Below are 20,718 nucleotides of genomic sequence, written 5' to 3'. Positions count from 1 at the left end.
TGTGATTTTACACATACATCATGTTTGACTTAAGTTTTAAAAAATTACCCCAAATTATTGGCAAAAATACCAACCTAACCAATCATTATTATATTGCTCTAGCTACACAGATTGGTTACATCAATATCATTAATGTGACAATAAATTGTTTTAAAAGAGCTATTTACTTTATAAACTGAGGCAGATATTATATCTACTTTACAGATGAAGTAACTAAGGCTTGGAGAGATTAGCAAACATGTCCAAGGTTTTCAGGTAGAAAGTGTTGGTGCTGGGTTACAGAAGAGCATCAGCCTTGGCTGTAACAAATGTGTTAAAGCCTTGACCAATCACACCAGGGTGCTGTCAAAATATCACGTACCATGATGTGAAAAAGGTTAGAAAGAAAGTCACTAAAACATCCTAGCTCCCCAAAAGACTAAATAATAGTATTTATTATATATGTAATCAAGATGCTTAATGGTTTAATTGTACCAGTGAATGCTCAATTAATCAGATTAGTAAAGACATTTCTAGCCCTGATTCCTAATTCATTAGTAGAAGTACATCTCTAATTCATCTTTTGCTGTAAGTATAAAAAAGAAAAAAATGCACCCAGTACTCTTACAACAAAGGCAGAGTAAACACACTTACAGAAGATTTAATGTCCTTTGCACGGTTAGCATACTTAAGAGTGTTATAGGTGTCATCGTAGAACACAGAGGAAGGACTAACAGCAGCTATCATTATAGTTTGACAGTTTCCTCCAAGAGAATCCTTTAACAAGCGAGTGAGCTTACTATTTCTGTAAGGAATATGCTGATTCTTTCTCTGAAAGAACAAAAAAAGAATTCTTATGTCATTTTCCACATTCAAATGTAAACCTGCTACCATTTCACTATAAGAATTTAAGAACTGCTCAACTTTGCCCAGACTTATGATATAATTGGTGACCAAAATGATGATGAATCTTATGGAACTATTCAGTGAATATATAAAACAAATTTCCCATTAAAAGATTATATCTCTATCTGATTAAGTACGAACTTTAGTTAATCATAAAATGTCAGTATTGTTGCATTAAGTTGTGATAAGTGTACCGTATTAATGTGAGATGTTAACAACAGAGGAAACTGAGTGTGGAGTATATTTAATACAATCTTCCTGTATTATCTTACCAACTTTCCTGTATCTAAAACTATTAAAAAACAAAATGGTTATTAAAAAAAAATCTCCATTTTTTAAAAAGAAGTTAAAATACAAAAGTAATATATGCCCTAGAGAAATATACTAGAGGCATAGTAAGAATTCTGTATAGCATAGAGCTACTTCTCTCTTTAAATTACCATCTAACATGAATACAAAATAAATTATAATTATAATCTTACAGATATTTATCTGAAAGCACAACCACAGTTCAAAGAGAACTTAATTTTTCTAGGTTTTCTTTTACTTAAAAGATACAGTTCTGATTTTAAAGTAAAAAATTTTCCAACACTACCACTTCCATATAGAAACAGAGCAGTATAATGTTAAGCTAAAAACAACCTTATGCTATCCAATGTAAATCTTTCATATTACAGAAGAGAAAAATGAAGCTAAGCAAAAAGTGACATGACTTGCCTCAGGTCACATGGCTGGTAATCCAGAGTTAGAAACAGACCCTAGTCTCCCAACTCCCAGTAGTACTATGCTTTCCACCATAGCAGTCTTTCCCAAACAGTGTGGAATGTGCACAGCTGGTGCTACTTGAATTGATTTTGCATGTACAAGACATGCATTAAACACTGACTAATAAATGACTCAACAGGAGTCAATTACTAAAAATTTAGTCAGTATATGGAAAAAATACTATGAATGGCTGAAGTTTAGGAAATTAGTCTCTATACCATGCTATCTGCTTACATGTTTTGAGATTTTAACTTAGAATACAACATATATTTTGCTTCTGTAATATTCATGTGATTTCAGAAACTTGCCCTTTTAAAAAAGACTTCCCAAATCATTTTAATATACTTTATACTTTATCAAATTGCAACATTTTGAACAGTTTAACAGTAATTTTCCTAAAGCTTCTGAGCCTGGTTTGAACTTAAATTATTATATTTTAACTTTGAAAAAAGGAAGTCATTTTTACAAATACGGAAGCTATCAAATATGCTGTGTTCCTGTAAGCACTTCTGGCATATAGTAGATGTAAACTATTTTTTAATGCCCCAGAAGCATCTAGCAAACATTATCCTATTAGGTAATTTAATTACATTTTAACTCCTTTTTCTCTTTAAGAAAAATCAACTCTCTTTAATATTTAAACCCATTTTATAGTATATATATAAAACACTAACCAGACCAGAGTTTACTTTTTCTAAAATGTGTTTTTTGTTTTCATGCCAATTCAATTATCATGCTTATTGTGCAGTGATCATTAAATGGTCATAAAAAATCAAATTCAAAATAAATGATGAGAAGGCCTATAATAAAATATTAACTATCAATCTGATATTCAATACTTTACATTCAACAAATTCTGATTATAAAGCTAGAAGTTAAAAAATGAAACAAACAGGGACTTCCCTAGTGGCTCAGTGGTTAAGAATCAGCCTGCCAACGCAGGGGACACGGGTTCTATCCCTGGTCTGGGAAGATCCCACATGCCGCAGAGGAACTAAGCCCATGTGCCACAACTACTGAGCCCGCAAGCCACAACTACTGAGCCTGTGTGCCACAACTACTGAAGCCCACACGCCTATAGCACATGCTCCGCAACAGGAGAAGCCACTGCAGTGAGAAGCCTGCGCACCACAACGAAGAGTAGCCCCCGCTCGCCGCAACTAGAGAAAGCCCGTGCACAGCAAAGACCCAATGCAGCCAAAAATAAATAAATAAAAAATAAATTTATAAAAAACAAACAAACAAAAAAACTCCATAGCTTTATTTGATATACTAGGTTCTCTGAGGTCTTTGCTCTTTATGTAAACCTTATTGTTACATTCTTGAAATTTGATTTATAATAGATCTTTAAGACAATTATATTAAATAATATCTTTCTGGGAAATATACGTATTTCAGTATTTCAAAATACTTAAATAAACATATAGTACCTACCTTTGTATCTGCTAAGGCATTGATAACATTCCCAAGAGCTAAAAGCGATCGATTAATATTTGTGCCTTCTATAAACCGGGTCCCTTTAGCACTGGTAGAACTGGCTCTTTCAGACCCTGCCAGGTCAATGAGTGACATCTTGGCAATTCGGACATTTTGATTGATACTTGCTGTTTTATCTTGTTGTCTCAAATAAATCTTTTTGAAATCACAGGAGAATAGGGAAAATAAGGATTAGATTTAACAAAATTAAAAGAGAAATACACTTGATTTTTAAAAGAGCATGAAATCAATTATTTTTATTTTAAAGACAAAATGAACAAGGTATAACTTGCCTGGCTGATATCCAAGAGTACCAGAAGTAATTACCAAAGTTGAGAAAATTTGAAAACGAAAAGACTTCCTATATGTGCACTAGAGGGCAAATAACTCCTGGCTTAATAGAAGGTCAAAACAACTGCCACTTGTATTCTGGTAACCCTGAAAAGCAGGGTCTAGGACATTTTGGGGAAATCTCAGTGTCCCCGATAAAGATATCTCTCAAGATTACTGATAAATGAAGAGTCAGTGGTAAGAAGAGAAAAGATTAATAAAATTTTGTGGACTAGAGACTTTCCGAATGACTTGGTTTCCCCTGATTTGAATTCTTTCAACTATAATAATTTCTTTTTATTAGATGAGTTCCACAAAGCATAATCCAGAATAAAGACGTATAATCATTTGATTTTTAACAGAACTAGAAACTACAAATAATAACTACTAACCTATGCTTTAGGTTTTTTGAGAATGGTATTCCTAAAAAGCACTGTATCAACTGAATCACACACTTCCTTAAGGAATGCAACTACTTACATGGTCACTATGATGAAATCTTCTAAAAAGTGAATCAGTATCTCCCCAATTTATTGGTTCTGTAAATCTAGATCTATAAAGAGAAAGTCTGCTCTGAATATAAGACTATCTTTTGTAAAGATTAAATATTTTCGCCAATTAAAGGAAAGAAAACCTCTAATACTACCACTTTACTATCATATTTTCACACAGGTAAAAATTTACATCTAACTTACATCATCTCAATTCTAAATATTCTTGATAGAATCTTCTCAAAGCTTCAAAGTAAAGGAAGTTCTGAGAAGTAGAGAAGTCCACAGATGAAGAGATATTTTCGTATGTGTGAAAATTATCATTCATAAATTTGGCTTCATTTATTTTAAATTCAATTTTAAGAGCTGTAGTCTAGTGACCTGTTACCTGGAAAACAGCATGAGAACGAGAAGATGTAGCATTCATATCAGTGGGATGCTGTGTCCTGTTTTTGTTTCCATTATCCAATAACTGTAAAATTTCCTCTGAGGATTTGGGCTAAAGGAGTTGAAGTAGAAGAAAAATACACAAATTAACCATTGATCTTTAAAATTTTTAATAAACCATCAACAAGCAAGAAGGCTTTTAAAGGTAAAATAAGTAAGAAAATATTTTCCATAAATTAAATCCCATTAAATATTGACTGTGTATCATTTGCTTAGTACTTCGGTGACATATGAAAAATAAAAGATAAAATCTAATCTATCTGAGGAGATAAAATATAAATATATTAAGCAGAATAATACACTATATTAAATGTTCAAGTAGATTTTTAAAAGGAAAACCCATTTGATTAATTCAAAGGGAAACAAAACAAGACTACAGATATACCCTGATTATTTTAAAATAAGTAAATGGCTAAATAACCATACTTGCTATTTGAACAAGCCAAAAAGAAGTTTATAAACATACCTGATGTAAAGTTAATCCCTGAACAACCACCCCTTTTTGGGCATCTTCCCGGACAGCAAGTGGCCCTGAATTTACTAAGAGGTCACGAATCTGTTCATTATATACCTTAAAATAAAAAAGAACTCCTTTAGCATTGATGATGAAACAATAGCGACAGCATCACACAAATATGCACACATTGCTGATTTAAGGTTATATTAGAGAAGCAGCAGCTGATTTCCATTCATCTCACCCCTTCTATCACACATTGCTATTACTTTCCTAACATCTGAGAAAATGGAAGAGTTTGATTACCAGCACTTGAACTTAAAATTTAAAGGTGGAGTCATTATACCCTCCTCCCATAATTCCCAATTTGATGACTACAGTGAAACAGAAATAGGATAGCTGGAATTGTCTTTTCCTGTTTCCTGGAAATATACGGACACACGGTCTTAGGAAACTCTAGTGAATCTGAAATGTACGTTATATGGAAGTACCATGGTTCTTACTGGAGAAGATATTTATTGTTTCATGATGTCCAAGTAATCCAAACTTTTTAGAGTTTAAAAGTTAAAGAAAACCCATACTCACAGATATATGATATTTATTTCATTTATCCTTCAATTACATTAAGTTTAATGCATAATGATAATTCCATAATGGGACCCCGACGCCCCCAATTTGAATGATGAGGAAACTGAGGCCCTAAGAGTTTAAGTGATTTGTCCAAGTTCAGTCACAAAGGTAATAGGATAGCATGAGAACAAGAAGATGTAGCATTCATATCAGAGCAGGGATCAGAGCCTGATATCCTTACTCTACTGCATGGCACTGAATACACATCTGTGTTTTAAATCTCTGGCAATTTTTTTTTTAGTAATTTCTGTAAATAACGTACAGTAATAATACAGTTGACTTGATTTTATGAATTTACTAAAGATACTAAGTTTTCTACGTGCCAACAAAATGACAATTACACATATATGATAAGATTAAAAAACACATATAAAATTGTCTTTAAGAATTATTTTGTGTAAGTTATATCCTGTTCTAATAAATAGCTCACAGTGATAATTCACTGCTGGTATAATTTTCTACAATGAATGATAACCATTTTTAAATGTAATAAATTCTTAGAAGTAGTAAAATGATAATATGAAGAGATAATTTTTTGGTTCTTATTCTTTTGATAAGCAACAGTCACTTTTTAAATGATTCCCCTTATCCACTTCAATCATACAAAATATATAATTAGACAATTACTCTCAAGCTGGTCTTTGCATCAAAATCACCCAGGAGCTTTTAAAGTACATAGATGCCGGGGGGTTCCCTGGTGGCACAGTGGTTGAGAGTCCGCCTGCCGATGCAGGAGACGCGGGTTCGTGCCCGCGGTCCGGGAGGATCCCACATGCCGCGGAGCGGCTGGGCCCGTGAGCCATGGCCGCTGAGCCTGCGCGTCTGGAGCCTGTGCTCCTCAACGGGAGAGGCCACAACAGTGAGAGGCCCGCGTACCGCAAACAAACAAACAAACAAAAAAAACCATACATGCCTCAGCCACAATCCAGACTTATTAAATTAAAATGTCCAGGGGGTGAGGCCTAAGCATGTCTATTATTTTTTTTTTTTTAAGCATGTCTATTTTTAAAAAGCCCTATAGCCAATTTTGGTGTACAGCCTGAGTGGAAAACCGTTAGATTAGATATTGCCTTACCATTAATAAAATGAAAGCAGATTAAAAAAAAGGAAAAACAATTAAAAACATTATAAAAATAATCAAACTTCAAAATTCTCCCAGTTATAAAAGGATCTAAGGAAGAAGTAATGAATCCTGCCATGCTCTCTTCCTGATTAAGTTCAGAACAATTCTTTTCAATACGTAACTACAGAAAATGAGTTTTACTTCTCTTTTACCACCAAGTTCTATAGACTGACAAGAAAATTTTTAGCAACATAATCTTGATCAATTTTTGAAATGTGAAGAAGAAACTCTCTCAGTAGAAACCAAACAATAACATGTCAACAAGAGCAGTAAAAACTAGAAATTCACTCTCTGACATCACAAATAAATAGGCAGTAAAATCAGAGATTTGTTTCTGCACTGGTTTCTAAAACACTACCTGAACACAAAGTTAGAGTGCCAGTCACTTAGTTATGATCTGTTGAATGTCAGCTATTAAGAGGTTAGGAGGTCTCAAAGAATGATGGGGTATGTCAAAAAAACACAACAGACAGCATGAAGGAGCCTCACCTAGCCAAATCTGGCACAATTTGAACATATAAAAAATGCTTAGAGAAAGGGATTATAATCTACTGAATAATGCTAAGAATCCACAAGTCTACATTGATACAGTAGAGGAAAGGGAAAGCTCTTCCTTATAGTAGAAAGCCAATGAATAAATGTAGAAGAAATGATGGAATTTAAAAATCAGTATCATCTGTCATCATGATAGTAATTGATTCAGGCATGAATCATCAGTGGATGCTAAAACGAACAAATTAAAATTTGAGGGGTCAGAGGATATTTACATTGTTTCCCTACAAGCTACTTATTAATTATAAAGTGTAAAGTAGTACCTTTACGGTGGAAAAACTTTGCAGACACCAGCATAATGAAACTGATCAGTTAACATAGCCAGTAATGGGACTAACTAATTACATAAGCCTCTTGATATGTTATATAAGAACTCATCATCACTTCTGTGGTGTTCCTGCCAGGGCATAACCTGAATGTAATCATGACAAATCCAAACTAAAAGTTTTACAACAGCAACATAAAATACAAAGGAAAAAAAAAAATCCAGATTAAGGGGACTAAACAGATGAATTGCAAATGAATGCAATCTGCCATCATAGATTTTCTTTTCAATAAAGGGCATTATTAGAACAATTAGCAAAATCTCATTAAGGTCTATAGATTAGATAAAGGTGTATCATTGTTAATTTCCTGATATTGATTACTATTCAGTGGTTATTTAAGAAATTTCCTGTTTTTACAAGTCTGTAACTTAAACAGTTAAAAAAAATACATACACACACACACACACAGAGAAAGCAAAGGTAGTAAAATGTTAACATATTGGGAATCTGGATGAAGGGTATCTGGAAGCTCTTTGTACTAATCTTGCTACTTCTGTATAAGTCAGAAGTTATGGCAAAATAAAACGCTTAACAGAAAAAGAGTAAGATCCATAACAAATACCTAAGACTAGGAATTGTAAGATTTTATATATTCATAAGAAAATTTCTGCATGATAGAATAATTTGAATGGACCATGGAACTTCTTAAAAAAAGATTTCTCAATACTACTGATTAATCTGAAGAATGATATTGTCAACTTACCTCCAGATAAGACACTGCGGTACTACATACTTTCTCTTCTTTAATCTCATCCATGGATTTGTAAAGGTCTAACATTGTTTGATACATCACTCCAGGTTCAGCAGCTGATCCTAGCATTGTGTGGGTCTTCCCAGCTCCAGTGGCACCATATGCAAGTACTGAGTTTTTATGAAAAGGGATCAAAGCTCTTTGTTATGACATATAACATTACTGTATCTACTGTCTAGTGAATACTTCCATCTGGATATCCTGAACAGTAACTTTAAATCCAACAGATCCAAATTAATTTATAGTCTTATTTTTAAATCCTGGCAATTTCATCACAAGTCTACTCTTACTCCTATATTCTCTATTGATGAATGGTAACTTCCCCCACCTAACTGCCCCCCACAAGCTCCCTTTCTTCGACAACAATCACAAATTTTAATCGATTATCAGTCTCCCTACATATTAGTCTCAATCTTCTTTAACAAATCCCTTAGAATTTGTACAGTTGTTTTTAAGAAAACGAAATATGAATATGTTAAACCTCCTGAATTGTTCCACAGTCCCATATGAGAAAGTTCAAATTCTTCACCTAGAAATATTACTAGTGACTCTAAGGGAAGATCCCTGCATATCTCTCCAGACTATTGCTTCCTTGCTGTGCTTTGGCATACTAGATTATCTGAAGTTCTCCACATGTGCTGCTCCTTTTTGAGTCCACTGCCTTTGTCCTGGAGAGTGCCTCTACTTAATCCAGCTGGAAAACTTCTACCTGCACTAAATATTCAGCACAAAAGTCACTTTCCTGTGCCTTCCCTAACTGTCTTAGGCCGAAGTGGCTACTCTCTCATTTGAGCCCTCAGTGTATGCTTACATCCTTTTACTTCTAGCATGTATCATACTGTATTTCTAACTGTGAGCTCCACCAAAGTGGAGGCTATGTATCCTTCCCACCTAGCGAGTGACTTGGCACAAAGCAGGTACTCAATACAAGTTTGCTGAATTCCAGATAAAAGCCATTTATAAAATTCCTTTTAAAATTTTTGTTTTAGACAAATTACTTTGTTTTCAAGACTCTATCCAGTACAACAGAACAGTGATGCATTTCTTCAAATGCAAAAAACAAAGGAAAAAACTACTCTGAATTACATATTGCAAATACCAAACATAATATTCAGTTAACGCAATAAGTCTTTGAGAATTATTTTTATAGGTTAAATCTCTCTGCTAAGTTCATTAACAAACTACAAAAATACTTTTCATTTCTCTAATGATTAATGATGTTGAGCATTCTTTCATTTGTTTGCTGGCAGTCTGTATATCTTCTTCGGAGAAATGTCTATTTAGGTCTTCTGCCCATTTTTGGATTGGGTTGTTTGTTTTCTTGTTATTGAGCCGCATGAGCTGCTTATAAATTTTTATATACAATGGAATATTACTCAGCCATAAAAAGAAACAAAATTGAGCTATTTGTAATGAGGTGGATAGACCTAGAGTCTGTCATACAGAGTGAAGTAAGTCAGAAAGAGAAAGACAAATACCGTATGCTAACATGTATATGTGGAATCTAAGAAAAAAAAAAAAAGGTCATGAAGAATCTAGGGGTAAGACAGGAATAAACACACAGAACTACTAGAGCATGTACTTGAGGATATGGGGAGAGGGAAGGGTAAGCTGTGACAAAGTGAGAGAGTGGCATGGACATATATACACTACCAAACGTAAAATAGATAGCTAGTGGGAAGCAGCCGCATAGCACAGGGAGATCAGCTAGGTGGTTTGTGACCACCTAGGAGGGTGGGATAGGGAGGGTGGGAGGGAGGGAGACGCAAGAGGGAAGAGATATGGGAACATATGTATATGTATAACTGATTCACTTTGTTATAAAGCAGAAACTAACACACCATTGTGGAGCAATTATACTCCAATAAAGATGTAAAAAAAAAATACTTTTCAGTAGACTGGATTAAACTGATGCATGTTTCATTTTGTTCTATTTTATATAAGCTAGTAGTACATCAAGAAGTCTTAAGATAGCTGGATAATATAAAGTAAAACCAAGAAGAAACCAAAGATTCAGTATTACTTTGGTAATTACATTTGGAGTCAAGAGAAATTTTTTAAATCTCTAGAGACAATATGAAGTTTCATGAATGAAGAAAAGAATATCTGCTCAAAAATGAGAATCAAAGCAGGTCTAATCAATAAACCACATTCCATTCTTGCCTGACCTAGAGGGTAAGTCTTCTGTAATAAAAGTGAATGAGTCAGTGAAAGACAGTAAACATGTAACAGTTTTGGGGTGTCTTAAAGAAAATGCCATAAATTATGGTAACTGCAAAAATAAGGTAGTAATAATGGTGTGCACTGCCTGGTAATCATTCAATTAACTGGCATTTTGGAGATCTCTCTTTCTAGGAAATCAACATAGCCATTTTGAAAGGCAAATTATTATAGGTCTATCGAGAGCACCAAAGATGCTTTTTTGGGCTGAAGATATGCTAAAACAGCATGATACTCATGATACTCAACATGGGCTTTAAAAATTTTTACTTCAAGGTACTACAAAGAAAAAATGGTGCTATGAAGAAACTGCCAAATGTTCAGAAATGTCCCACTATTCCCCAGGGATAGGCAGTTGTATAGGTGAACATTGGGAATATTTATGAATACAAATTGTGAGAAATCTGGCATCAATTACCAGAAGCACATGGTTTTAAAACATAAGAAATTGAAAGGATGACCATCTATAGGAACCAAAGCAAGACCCAGGAAAAGTTTCGCAAATGATATATGTTATATATGATGACTAAATTTCAAAGAAAATCTACATTTACAGTGAACTACTAAAGAATTTTTAGCAAACAAGCACCTAAAAATTGATTATATTTAGAAGAAAGGGTCAAGTAGATGTCTTAATATAAAACTGAAATCAGATGGAAACATCAAATCCCAACTGAAACAATTACCTGTGCAATTATATCCATTCAAAAAACTACGAAGAATTGGCTTAGTAGTGTGTTCAAAAACTTCCAATTGAGTTGAAGTTTCGTCAAAAACAGCATCGAATACAAATTTAAGGTCCTTATTTTGTCTCTTTGTAATATCTCGATTTATAGTTTTCTTTCCATGGAAAAAACTGATTTCTTCTTGCTTGGGATCAAAAACTAGAATATGCTTATCTACAACATGGACCACTTTATGGAATCCAGATGTCTTTTCTTTTGTGTTCTCAGGACGCACACGAACAACTACTTTCATGTGATGACACAGGTCTTCCTCAGTGACAGACATTGTTGATTATCTTGATTCCTTTGTTTATGTGAATGATTGAATATTTCTCTGAAATTAAAAAGTATTAATATTAATTCTACTTGTATGCAAAATAACTAGCATATAGTACTTATTAAATAAAGAAAGGTGTTAATTTTGTTCCACTCATCTGGTAAATGTTACTGGAAATCTTTGGTTCAAAACCCTCCAGTGGTTATCTTATTCAGAGTTGAAGTTCTGTTAATGGCCTACATTTTTCACCTCATGTCCTATTGCTTTCTTCTTCACTCACTCTATTCCAGCTAACACACCAAGCACCCCAATCCTGATCTTTCTGCTAGCCATTCTCTCTATCATAAAGTGCTTTCCTCAATAACTACATGACTAACTCCTTCACTTCTTTCAAGTCCTGGCTTAAATGTTGCCCCTTCTGCCCACCCTTATTAATATTGCTAACCCAATTCCTAATCGCCCTTATACTGTTCTATTTTTCCCAAAGCACTTACCACCTCCTAACAAAATAGGTAATTTTTACTTATTTAGCATGTTTGTTGTCTACTTTCTCTCTTCTAGTTAAACTATAAGCCCTTTAAGGGCATTTTTTTTTAATCTGTTTTGCTTATCAATGCTTTCCAAGCCTAAAACAGTGCCTGGCACATGGTAGATACTATAAATACTTGATGACTAAATAAATTAGTGAATACTAAAAGGCTTTCTTTTTTTTTCTTGGTCTTAACTTTTTGATCCTAGATTATTTTCTGGATAGTTGAGATTCCTAAATTGTTGGATCTTTATTAGTTTATCCTTACTTTTCTTGTTTTTATGTGAGGTAGTCATATAGTCAGACCATACTTTTTGAACCTGCTGTCACTGATGTACCTTAAACTTACATCATTATAGAGCAGAGACTAGGATCTATATTCAGAGATTAGGATCTCTGAATACACAGTTGGGGGAATATACTATCTCTGTCACCTTCATACCTGGGCTAGCTAACTGACACATCCCTGGAACTATTTTTAACCCTATGGGTCTCTGAGATACAGGCAGAGATAAGCCTGGTTGTGTCAATTTCCACTGCCAAGAGATTTGCCGCCAAGATCACTTTTATTAAAAATAGCTCATAAGCCAAAGCTCTCCCTTCATTACCTTAATATGATTCTGAGAGATCCTTTCTTGTCCATTCCTGTGATCCAAACTAAAATAGTATCAGAGCCCTTGTGAAAAATCAAACCTAGCTTTTTGGGGAGCCCATACCTGTGATTTTATATGGTTTAGCTACAAAGTTTGAGTTGAAGTGGAAGCCCAGGGACTGACTAATATTTCAGAGATTTATCAAGTTTTTGTATGTGAGTGTCATTTAATATTTTGTATTGTGACATAATCTGATTACTTTCACTGCTGACATACTTCAGGAAATAGAAACTAGTGGGGCCATTGAAGTAATGTAGACAAGAGATGATGCTGTCAACTCAGAACAGGGTGGTGGTCAGATTTTGGATGTATGCTAAAGGTAAAGACAAAAGAATTTCCTGATAGGTAGATGTGGGGAATGAGGGAAATGATTCAAGAATAACTCCAAAGTTCTTGGCCTGAGTGTTGGAAGAATAGAGTAGCCATCAACTGAGATAGAAATATCTGAGGGTAGAGCAGGTTTTGGGGGGAAGATCAGGAGTTCATTCTGGATATCTTGAATTTGAGATTTTTTTTTTTTTTTTTTTTTGCGGTACACGGGCCTCTCACTGTCGTGGCCTCTCCCGTTGAAGAGCACAGGCTCCGGACGCGCAAGCTCAGCGGCCATGGCTCACGGGCCCAGCCGCTCCGCGGCATGTGGGATCCTCCCGGACCGCGGGCACGAACCCACGTCCCCTGAATCGGCAGGCGGACTCTCAACCACTACATCACCAGGGAAGCCCGAATTTGAGAATTTTAATCAACATCGGGTGGAGATGTCAAGGCAGCTGAAAGCTAACTTATGAAAGTAAACGCTGTCCTCAGAGTCTTAATGCCATTTGAAGCTTTTCAAAGTTTTTAAAGCTTAACGTTGTATTAAGATTTAGGGGGAACTTTTAAATCAATTGTGCTAAATACTGCTGATAGGCTAAGTACTTACTAAGAAGTAATCAGGGGATTTGGCAACATGGAGACAAACAAGAGCAATTTGGGGGGAATGGAATGGTAGGACAAAGGCCTGAATAGAAGAAGACTCAGATAGCAAATATAGGAAGTACTACTGCAAAAGTAAGCAAAGAAATGGTGTGGGTGGAGGGGGAAAGGGTTAAAAGAAGACATTTTGTTTGTTTCCTAAAGTGGAAGAAATAACAACAATGATAAAGCTAAAATATGTCGTAAAATCATATACTTTTGGAAAGAATTCGAATAAGGCCAAAGCAATCTAAAAGCAAAAGACACTGGACACAGCACCCCCTTTTCAGGACTCTGTTCTTCCCCAGAATTGGAACACTGAAGAGGAAAGGATGGTCATTTGGATTCTAACAGTGAGGTCCCACGTGAATTGCTACTCAGCTCTTTCTTCACCCTTGAGTTTCTGTCTAGCCAACCCCCACAGAGTACCTATACCCCACTTCTGTGACCTTGGACAAGTTACTCAGCCTCACTGAGTCTCAGGTTTCTCATTTGTATAAAAGGAATAATACCTAATAGCTGTTATGAAGGCTGAAGGAGATAACAATTATTAAGTGTATGAAGGCATTCAATAAATGCTCATTCTCTTCCTTATTTGCCCCCTTCCTGCCCCTTCTTCCCAAAGATACTGGTCCATCTTTTTAGTGTTTCCCAATGAGCTTATCACTGGCACTTTGGGTAGGACAATTCGTCCTTATTCGGAACTGTCCCAGGTATTAGAGGATGTTTAGCATTTCTGATCCCTGTCTATTAAAGGCTAGTAGAGTGTCACATTCTTTGTATTACCAAAAACTAACCTCTATACACTTTTCTAAAAGCTTTTAGAAATGTTCAACAAATGCCTTGATTTTAATGGATACACTTTTTTTTCAATGATAGATAAAATACACACAAATGAAATGGTTAAAAAAACATATATAAAACATCAGGTGATTATTTCAAAACAGATCTTAGGGGACCTCCCTGGTGATCCAGTGGTAGAATCCGCCTCCCAATGCAGGAGATGAAGGTTTGATCCCTGGCTGGGGAACTAACATCCCACATGTCATGGGGCAACTAAGCCTGTGCGCCACAACTACTGAGCCCGTGCACCACAACTGGAGGGCCTGCGTGCCACAACTACAGAGGCGACTCACTCTGGAGCCCGTGTGCCACAACTAGAGAGAAGTCCACGTGCTGCAACAAAGAGCCTGTGCACCACAATGAAGGTCCCTCGTGCCACAACTAACACCCGACTCAGCCAAATAAATAAATAAATAAAAAACAAAAAACAAAACAGAGCTTGGAAGGTATCTCGTTAATTAATTAATCATTAATTAATAAAGTTAACTGTTAAAATCCCAGTTCTACTACTGTAGAACAGTGACAGTGGGTAAGTTACTTAACCCCCTTGTGGTTTAGTTTCCTCATCTGTAAAGTGGGATTAGTAATAATCCCTACCTCATGGAGTTCTTGAGAGGATTAGCACTTAGAACAATGCCTGGCACAGAGTATGCATTACAAGTGTTTGCTATTACTGCTATTATTGTTATTATTACATACAGCTTAGTGAGGAAACATTGATAAAATGACACAAATATGCAAAGTGTAACTGTGACAAGTGCTATAAGGTAAAGGTTAACTTTGCTACCTAAGACTATAATAGGAGATTGATATTCTTAGAAAGCTTCCTAGAGGAATGACTGGAACTGAGAGCTGAAGGATGGATAGTTATTAACCAGGTTAAAAAAATTTTCAGGAAAGAAAACTAGTTATGCATTCAATAAATATTATTGAGTGCCTTCTATGTGCTAGGCATTTTTCTGGGTCTTGGGATAGATAGGGTCAGAAGTGTATGTGTGGGCTTGTATTTTAGATGGGGTAGTTGTGAAAAGCTTGCCTAGTGGGGTAACTTTTTACAGAGACTGAAGTGAGGGACTGAGCAAGTAAGAGGCTCTCTGGGGTAAGAGTATTGCAGGCAGCAAGTCCAAAAGCCTGTGGTAGGAAACAGCTTGTGCAGAGGACAAAACTGGCTGCATGGTGAATTTGCTTAAATCTCATTTTGTTTAACAGTTTAGTTTTAGATGATTGTAATTCTATCTAGAGCATCTAAAGAGATGCTCAGTTTAGCTTTGTTCAGTCCTGACTGCAGCTGGAGAGAAAAGGGAAAGGAGAGGGCTATATTAAAAAGATTAAACTGGATAAAGGTGGGGCCGGATCTAGAAGATTTGAATGTCAGATTATAGAGCTCAGATTTGATTTTAAGTTAAGTGGGAATTACTGAATGTAAAAATTTGCTCAATTATGTTCAAATATACTGATGTCTTCAGGGATTAACAAGGTTGTTCCTACATTAAAACATGATGACTGCTTTCTTTTCTAACATGGCCAGGTAAGAGATGGACATCCAGTTGATTCTGAATAAGGCACACAGAAAGGATATCCTTAACCATTTTTACTAAGAAGTGGCAAAAGAAAAGCCTAAATATTGTTACCTGTGCAATACTGCGTTGATTCAAAAATTCTTTTCAGATGACCATTCAGAAGACAGTATCACAGACTATGATCAATTTTGTCATATCTACTCTTAAGTGGTATTTGTTGATAGAATCAAAAAAGCAAGCTGGTAGGATTTCATTGGTGGGACTAAAACATTAAGGATAAACACTTCTAATGCCATTTTCATTATAACAGAAAGGTATTTGTCTAGTCTAGAGAGAGTACAGTATGAAAGAGAGTAATGAAGGGCTTTAGTGGTAATCTATAAAATGACAGGGTTAGACTATATGATATCTAAAGTCCTTTTCTAGCTCTAAAGTTCATGATTATTGCATATGATTAGAAAAGTGTACTAGAAAGTGACAAAACATAACAACTAATAGGACTGTATGCTTCTACCTTTATATCCCTCCTTATCTCTTGTAGCGTACCTGGTATATAGTAAGTTCTCAAACATTTGATTAATGAATAAATTAATTAATAAGTTATAAAAAGTAGACATGGAATTCAAGAAAGCAATATATCCATTTAGAGTAGAGGTAAACATGTATACTTCTCTAAGAGAACCAACATTATCACAGTAGAGTACAATGGTTGGCAATAACAAGAAATTCCAGTGAGGACCCCGAGGAATCAAAAATAGTTAAATAATGTGCCCAATTTCTTTACAAAATTAGGAAAGCGAGATCATGTTTTATGTTAATCATTGAAGATGGTTAAAACACTATCACTTAACAAGGGTAACATTCAATTTTCTGGGAGATTGACTCACATAGAAAAGCTCATTCTTCTGTTATGTTTAATGAAGAGGTGTTAAAACTAATTCTCTTCAATAGTTGCAAGTGAATATGAACCAAGTGGAACAGGCAGGCCCTTATCTTATATCTAGGTACTGTTCTCCCTAGATAAAGTTTAAGCCAATTAAGTCAAAGATTATATGAAAGTATAATAAATTTTACTTAATTCATTGATTGTATGTACTGATACCTTCTTCAAAAGCAATCAGATCATGTTATGGACCTCATCTTGTTCTCCTGCTCCAATGATTTCCCAGCATAAGAATAAAATGGAAATTCCTTACCATGTTCTGTGGGTTCTACATCTGTGGGTTCTGTGGGTTCTACCTCTCCATCCCTGTCTCCAAATGTTATCCCACCTCTCAATTATTGTTTCAGTTACACTGTCCTTAGTGTTCCTTCAACACCTCAGTCTTGTTCTGGCCTCATGGCCTCTGCACCTTCTCTTCTCTTTGCCTGGAAAGCTCTGCCTTCAGATATTTGCAAATCTTAATATCTCAGCTCATCATTCAGGTCTCTGTTCATATGTCACTTCACAGAGGCTTTCCCTATAGATTCCATTCAAAACTGTATCACCGTGCCCTTGCCTGCTGTATTTTTCTTCCTAGCATCTAGACTACTTGGAAAATATATTATTATTTGGTTACATAGTTATTGCTTATTTACCTTCTAAAGTGTAAGCACTATGAGAGTGTGGACTTCATTTGCACTCCAGAACCTAGAAGAGGGTTTGTCAAATATTTAGGATTTATTACATACTTGTTGAATAACTGAATGAAATAATGCAAAGTTTCAAGATATGTGTGCAAAAAACAAGTGCAGAATAGTGGACCTGGCATTCAAACATTTGTATTTTCAAAAGATATATACATATTTGTACATGCATGGGCTCTCTCAGGAAGAGAACAGAGGAAATTGATAATACCAGTTGCTTGATGATGGAAAAATATGAGGGTCTGGGTGACAGGCAGGCTTACTTTCTACTTTATATCCTTTTGTATTATTTGGATTTTAAACAAGTCTAGGTATTTTTATTTCAAAAACAAAGCAAAACAAAACAAGATTAAAATTTACCTTAAACACAAACTTTCATTTAGTAACAATTATGGAATACTTTCTCCTGAGCTCTTATTCTACAAATACAAATGTGCTAAGCAATTTACATACTTCTCATTTAATCCCTGTAACAATCCTATGACACAGGTATTATTAACATACCTATTTTATATAGAGAGAAACTGTAGTATAGACAGATTAAGTTAACTGGCTAAGTCACACTATTGGAAGCACAAGACGTAGAATTTGAACTCAGACTGACTGAATCTAAAGCTCAAGTATTTAATCATCACTCTCCATGATGTAAATATATGACCCCCAGAAATTTTCTGATAGAAGTTAAACTATTTGCCTACCTTTGATAGAAAACCTCAGGGCCTAGTATTGGGGCCCCTGAATGAATGTTGAAATAAAACTGAAAATTCATGATTTCTCTGTGCTTGCTGGATAACACACACAGTTACCTATTCTCAAAAAATATGCTATTAATTGAGAACTCTTGGATTAGGTAGATATGGTGATAACTAGTAATAATGAACAACGATGATCATTTGGGCACACTCTATATGCCAGGCATTATGGTAAACATTTGACATTCAACATCTCATTCAATCCTTAAAAAGATAAAGTAGACTCTATTATTGTCTCCATTTTACAAAAACAGAGACTTAGCTTTAGGCTAAGGAATCTTTCCAAGATGACAAGAGAGAGTAAGTGAGAAGCCAGAATGCCAATCCAGGTCCAAATCCAAAGTCCATGTTCTTAACAACTCTGGTCTATTGGAATCAAAACAGAAGGCTTTCAAACAATGGAACAGAAAGGTCATATAAATTTTCTTGAATGTGTGGAGTAACACAGTTATAAATGATTTCTTAAATACAAATTCAAATCTGAATTAGATTCAGATTCAATAAACATTTGTTAGGACCAGGAACTATCCTCCACTCTATCATGTATAGTCTCTATGCAACTTAAACCTCTTATTGGAAATAACTTGAGTGTTAGAGCCACTGCTTCTATTCACCTGTAAGCATCAAGGAAGAACGAAAATTTCAAGTGGGGGGAAGGGCAGCACTGACATCTGGGCTATTTTTTCCTCCTAGTTTTCAGAGTTCATAGCATAAAAGTCATTTTATTGTGTACCTTAATTGATTCAAGGTATATTTATAGTGGGACAAGATACATTTTTGAAATGAGAATTTTGTGTACTTGTAAATACTTATTTAGTAACAGAGGAGGAGACAATTACTACCGTTAAAGGCAGATAACCTTTGTGTACCGAAATACACAATTCTTACAAAATAGTAGAAACTTAATAACAAGCAGTATCTAGCCTTTGGATCTTACATTCTCCCACAACAAAGTTCATAAATACCTCCCAAAATCCAAGGCGGTGGGGGGCACTGACTGTGGTAGAATAACACTATCAACTAAAACCTGTAGAATGCCTAACACATTCTACCCGATAATAGTTAGTAACCTAAACTATACGTTATACAGCACAATTATTCAATTCTGGTCAAATAATCTCATAGAGTAAACAGCAGTCAGCCTTGACTTCTCTGAAACTGAGTGCCTAATGAGCACTCCTCAAGGCGAACGAATCTCGCAGAAACTAAGAACAGACGGTAGAACTGATTCTCAGTGCTTTAAGTCCCTTTCATTTGCAGAGCACTTTGTCAACCAGTATCTCTTCCATAGCTCATCTGATCCCCAGCAATCCCGTTAGTCAGTGCTGGCCGGTCTTATTCTGATGCTACATTTGGGGTCTGGGAAGGTTCCCAAGTGACCTTTGCCAGGTTAACGCAGAACCTCGCTGGACAAAAAGGTTACAAGCTGGTGAAACAAGGCTCCTCTTGATAGTTAAGCCCAGAGTTACATTTACATCTGTGTCTGAAACAAAACACTCTGAATTTGAAGTCCGGAAGGAACTTTACACTGTAAGGTGCCAGACAGTTAAAAGTGTTCTGCCAAAGTCTGGGAAAGGGGCCAAGATGCCCTTTAAAACTTCCGACTTCCTGAGAATTTCAGGCAGGAGATCCCTGACCTTCCTGCTGAGCAGTCGAGGTCTCCCGATCAGGCAGAGCCATATTCTAGTGGGTTCTCGAGTTCCTTCTTCCTTTCACTTTCTCCACTGGGACCCTAACCAGGCCCACCCCTGTCCTCACCCCCACCGCCCCACCTAACGCTTCCGTATTTGTCAACAAGCCCACTTGGTCCTCTATCCCTGAGGCGGCGGGACCCCTCCGCTTCCTGCGAGACGGGTCATCCGAAAAAACGTCCCCGAGACGAGAGTTTTCTTCTCTTGCCTTTAACTCACCTCAGACCCAGGAGAGGTTACGGAGACGCTTCACTTCATTGTCCGCCTCTCGGCGATTCAAATTCAGCCACGAGATTCAAACCCAAGCCTGCTTTCTCAGCGCCTCGTTTCATTGGCTGCCGTCTTCGTGACGTCATCACGCCGGACGTGGCCGTGGCGCGCTGCAGTTTGGCGCCCGGCGTCTCAGCGGCCCCTTGCAGTGGAAGCTACCTTGCTCCGTGTCACCGTGGCAACTCGCACGGCAGTTTCCGGAGGCGTTGGCCGAGGTGGGCGGGGCTAGGCCGGAGCTGCCACCTGGGATCTTCAGGCAGCCTTCAGACCGTGGGCGCGGGCTCCGGTCCCAGGGTTCTGGGTGTGAGTGAGACGGGTGCGGTCAGGGGTTGGCGGTGCTCTCTGCTAGGGGGAGAGGCGGAGCCTGTTGGGTGTGGATTAATGGGTTCTGGGTATTTGTTTTCTCCTTTTCTCTATTGAGTAGTGAGGCC

The 20,718-nt window shown here is 36.3% G+C and overlaps 2 protein-coding genes across 2 annotated transcripts in view; one reads left to right on the top strand and one right to left on the bottom strand.

Annotated features, from left to right (window-relative positions):
- Nucleotides 1-20,358, bottom strand: part of KIF18A (kinesin family member 18A) — a 79,060-nt gene extending 58,702 nt beyond the window's left edge. The window contains exons 1-7 of the mRNA XM_079930560.1: nt 20,237-20,358; nt 11,137-11,509; nt 8,183-8,340; nt 4,861-4,965; nt 4,336-4,446; nt 3,085-3,282; nt 634-810 (exon numbers count right to left, since the gene is read on the bottom strand). Of these exons, the coding sequence (XP_079786686.1) occupies nt 634-810; nt 3,085-3,282; nt 4,336-4,446; nt 4,861-4,965; nt 8,183-8,340; nt 11,137-11,461 (1,074 nt within the window). The 5' untranslated portion in view covers nt 11,462-11,509; nt 20,237-20,358. The remainder of the gene's footprint in view (nt 1-633; nt 811-3,084; nt 3,283-4,335; nt 4,447-4,860; nt 4,966-8,182; nt 8,341-11,136; nt 11,510-20,236) is intronic.
- Nucleotides 20,359-20,441: 83 nt separating this feature from the next.
- The window catches only part of METTL15 (methyltransferase 15, mitochondrial 12S rRNA N4-cytidine), a 260,359-nt gene continuing 260,082 nt past the window's right edge, over nt 20,442-20,718 (top strand). The window contains exon 1 of the mRNA XM_079930557.1: nt 20,442-20,502. The gene's annotated coding sequence lies outside the window, so the exon portion shown is untranslated. The remainder of the gene's footprint in view (nt 20,503-20,718) is intronic.

The sequence above is a fragment of the Stenella coeruleoalba genome (assembly GCF_951394435.1).
Source record: "Stenella coeruleoalba genome assembly, chromosome: 8".
Lineage (NCBI taxonomy): Eukaryota > Metazoa > Chordata > Mammalia > Artiodactyla > Delphinidae > Stenella > Stenella coeruleoalba.
The sequence above is the reverse complement of the archived record's forward strand: the minus strand, read 5'-3'. Positions and strand labels throughout refer to the sequence as shown.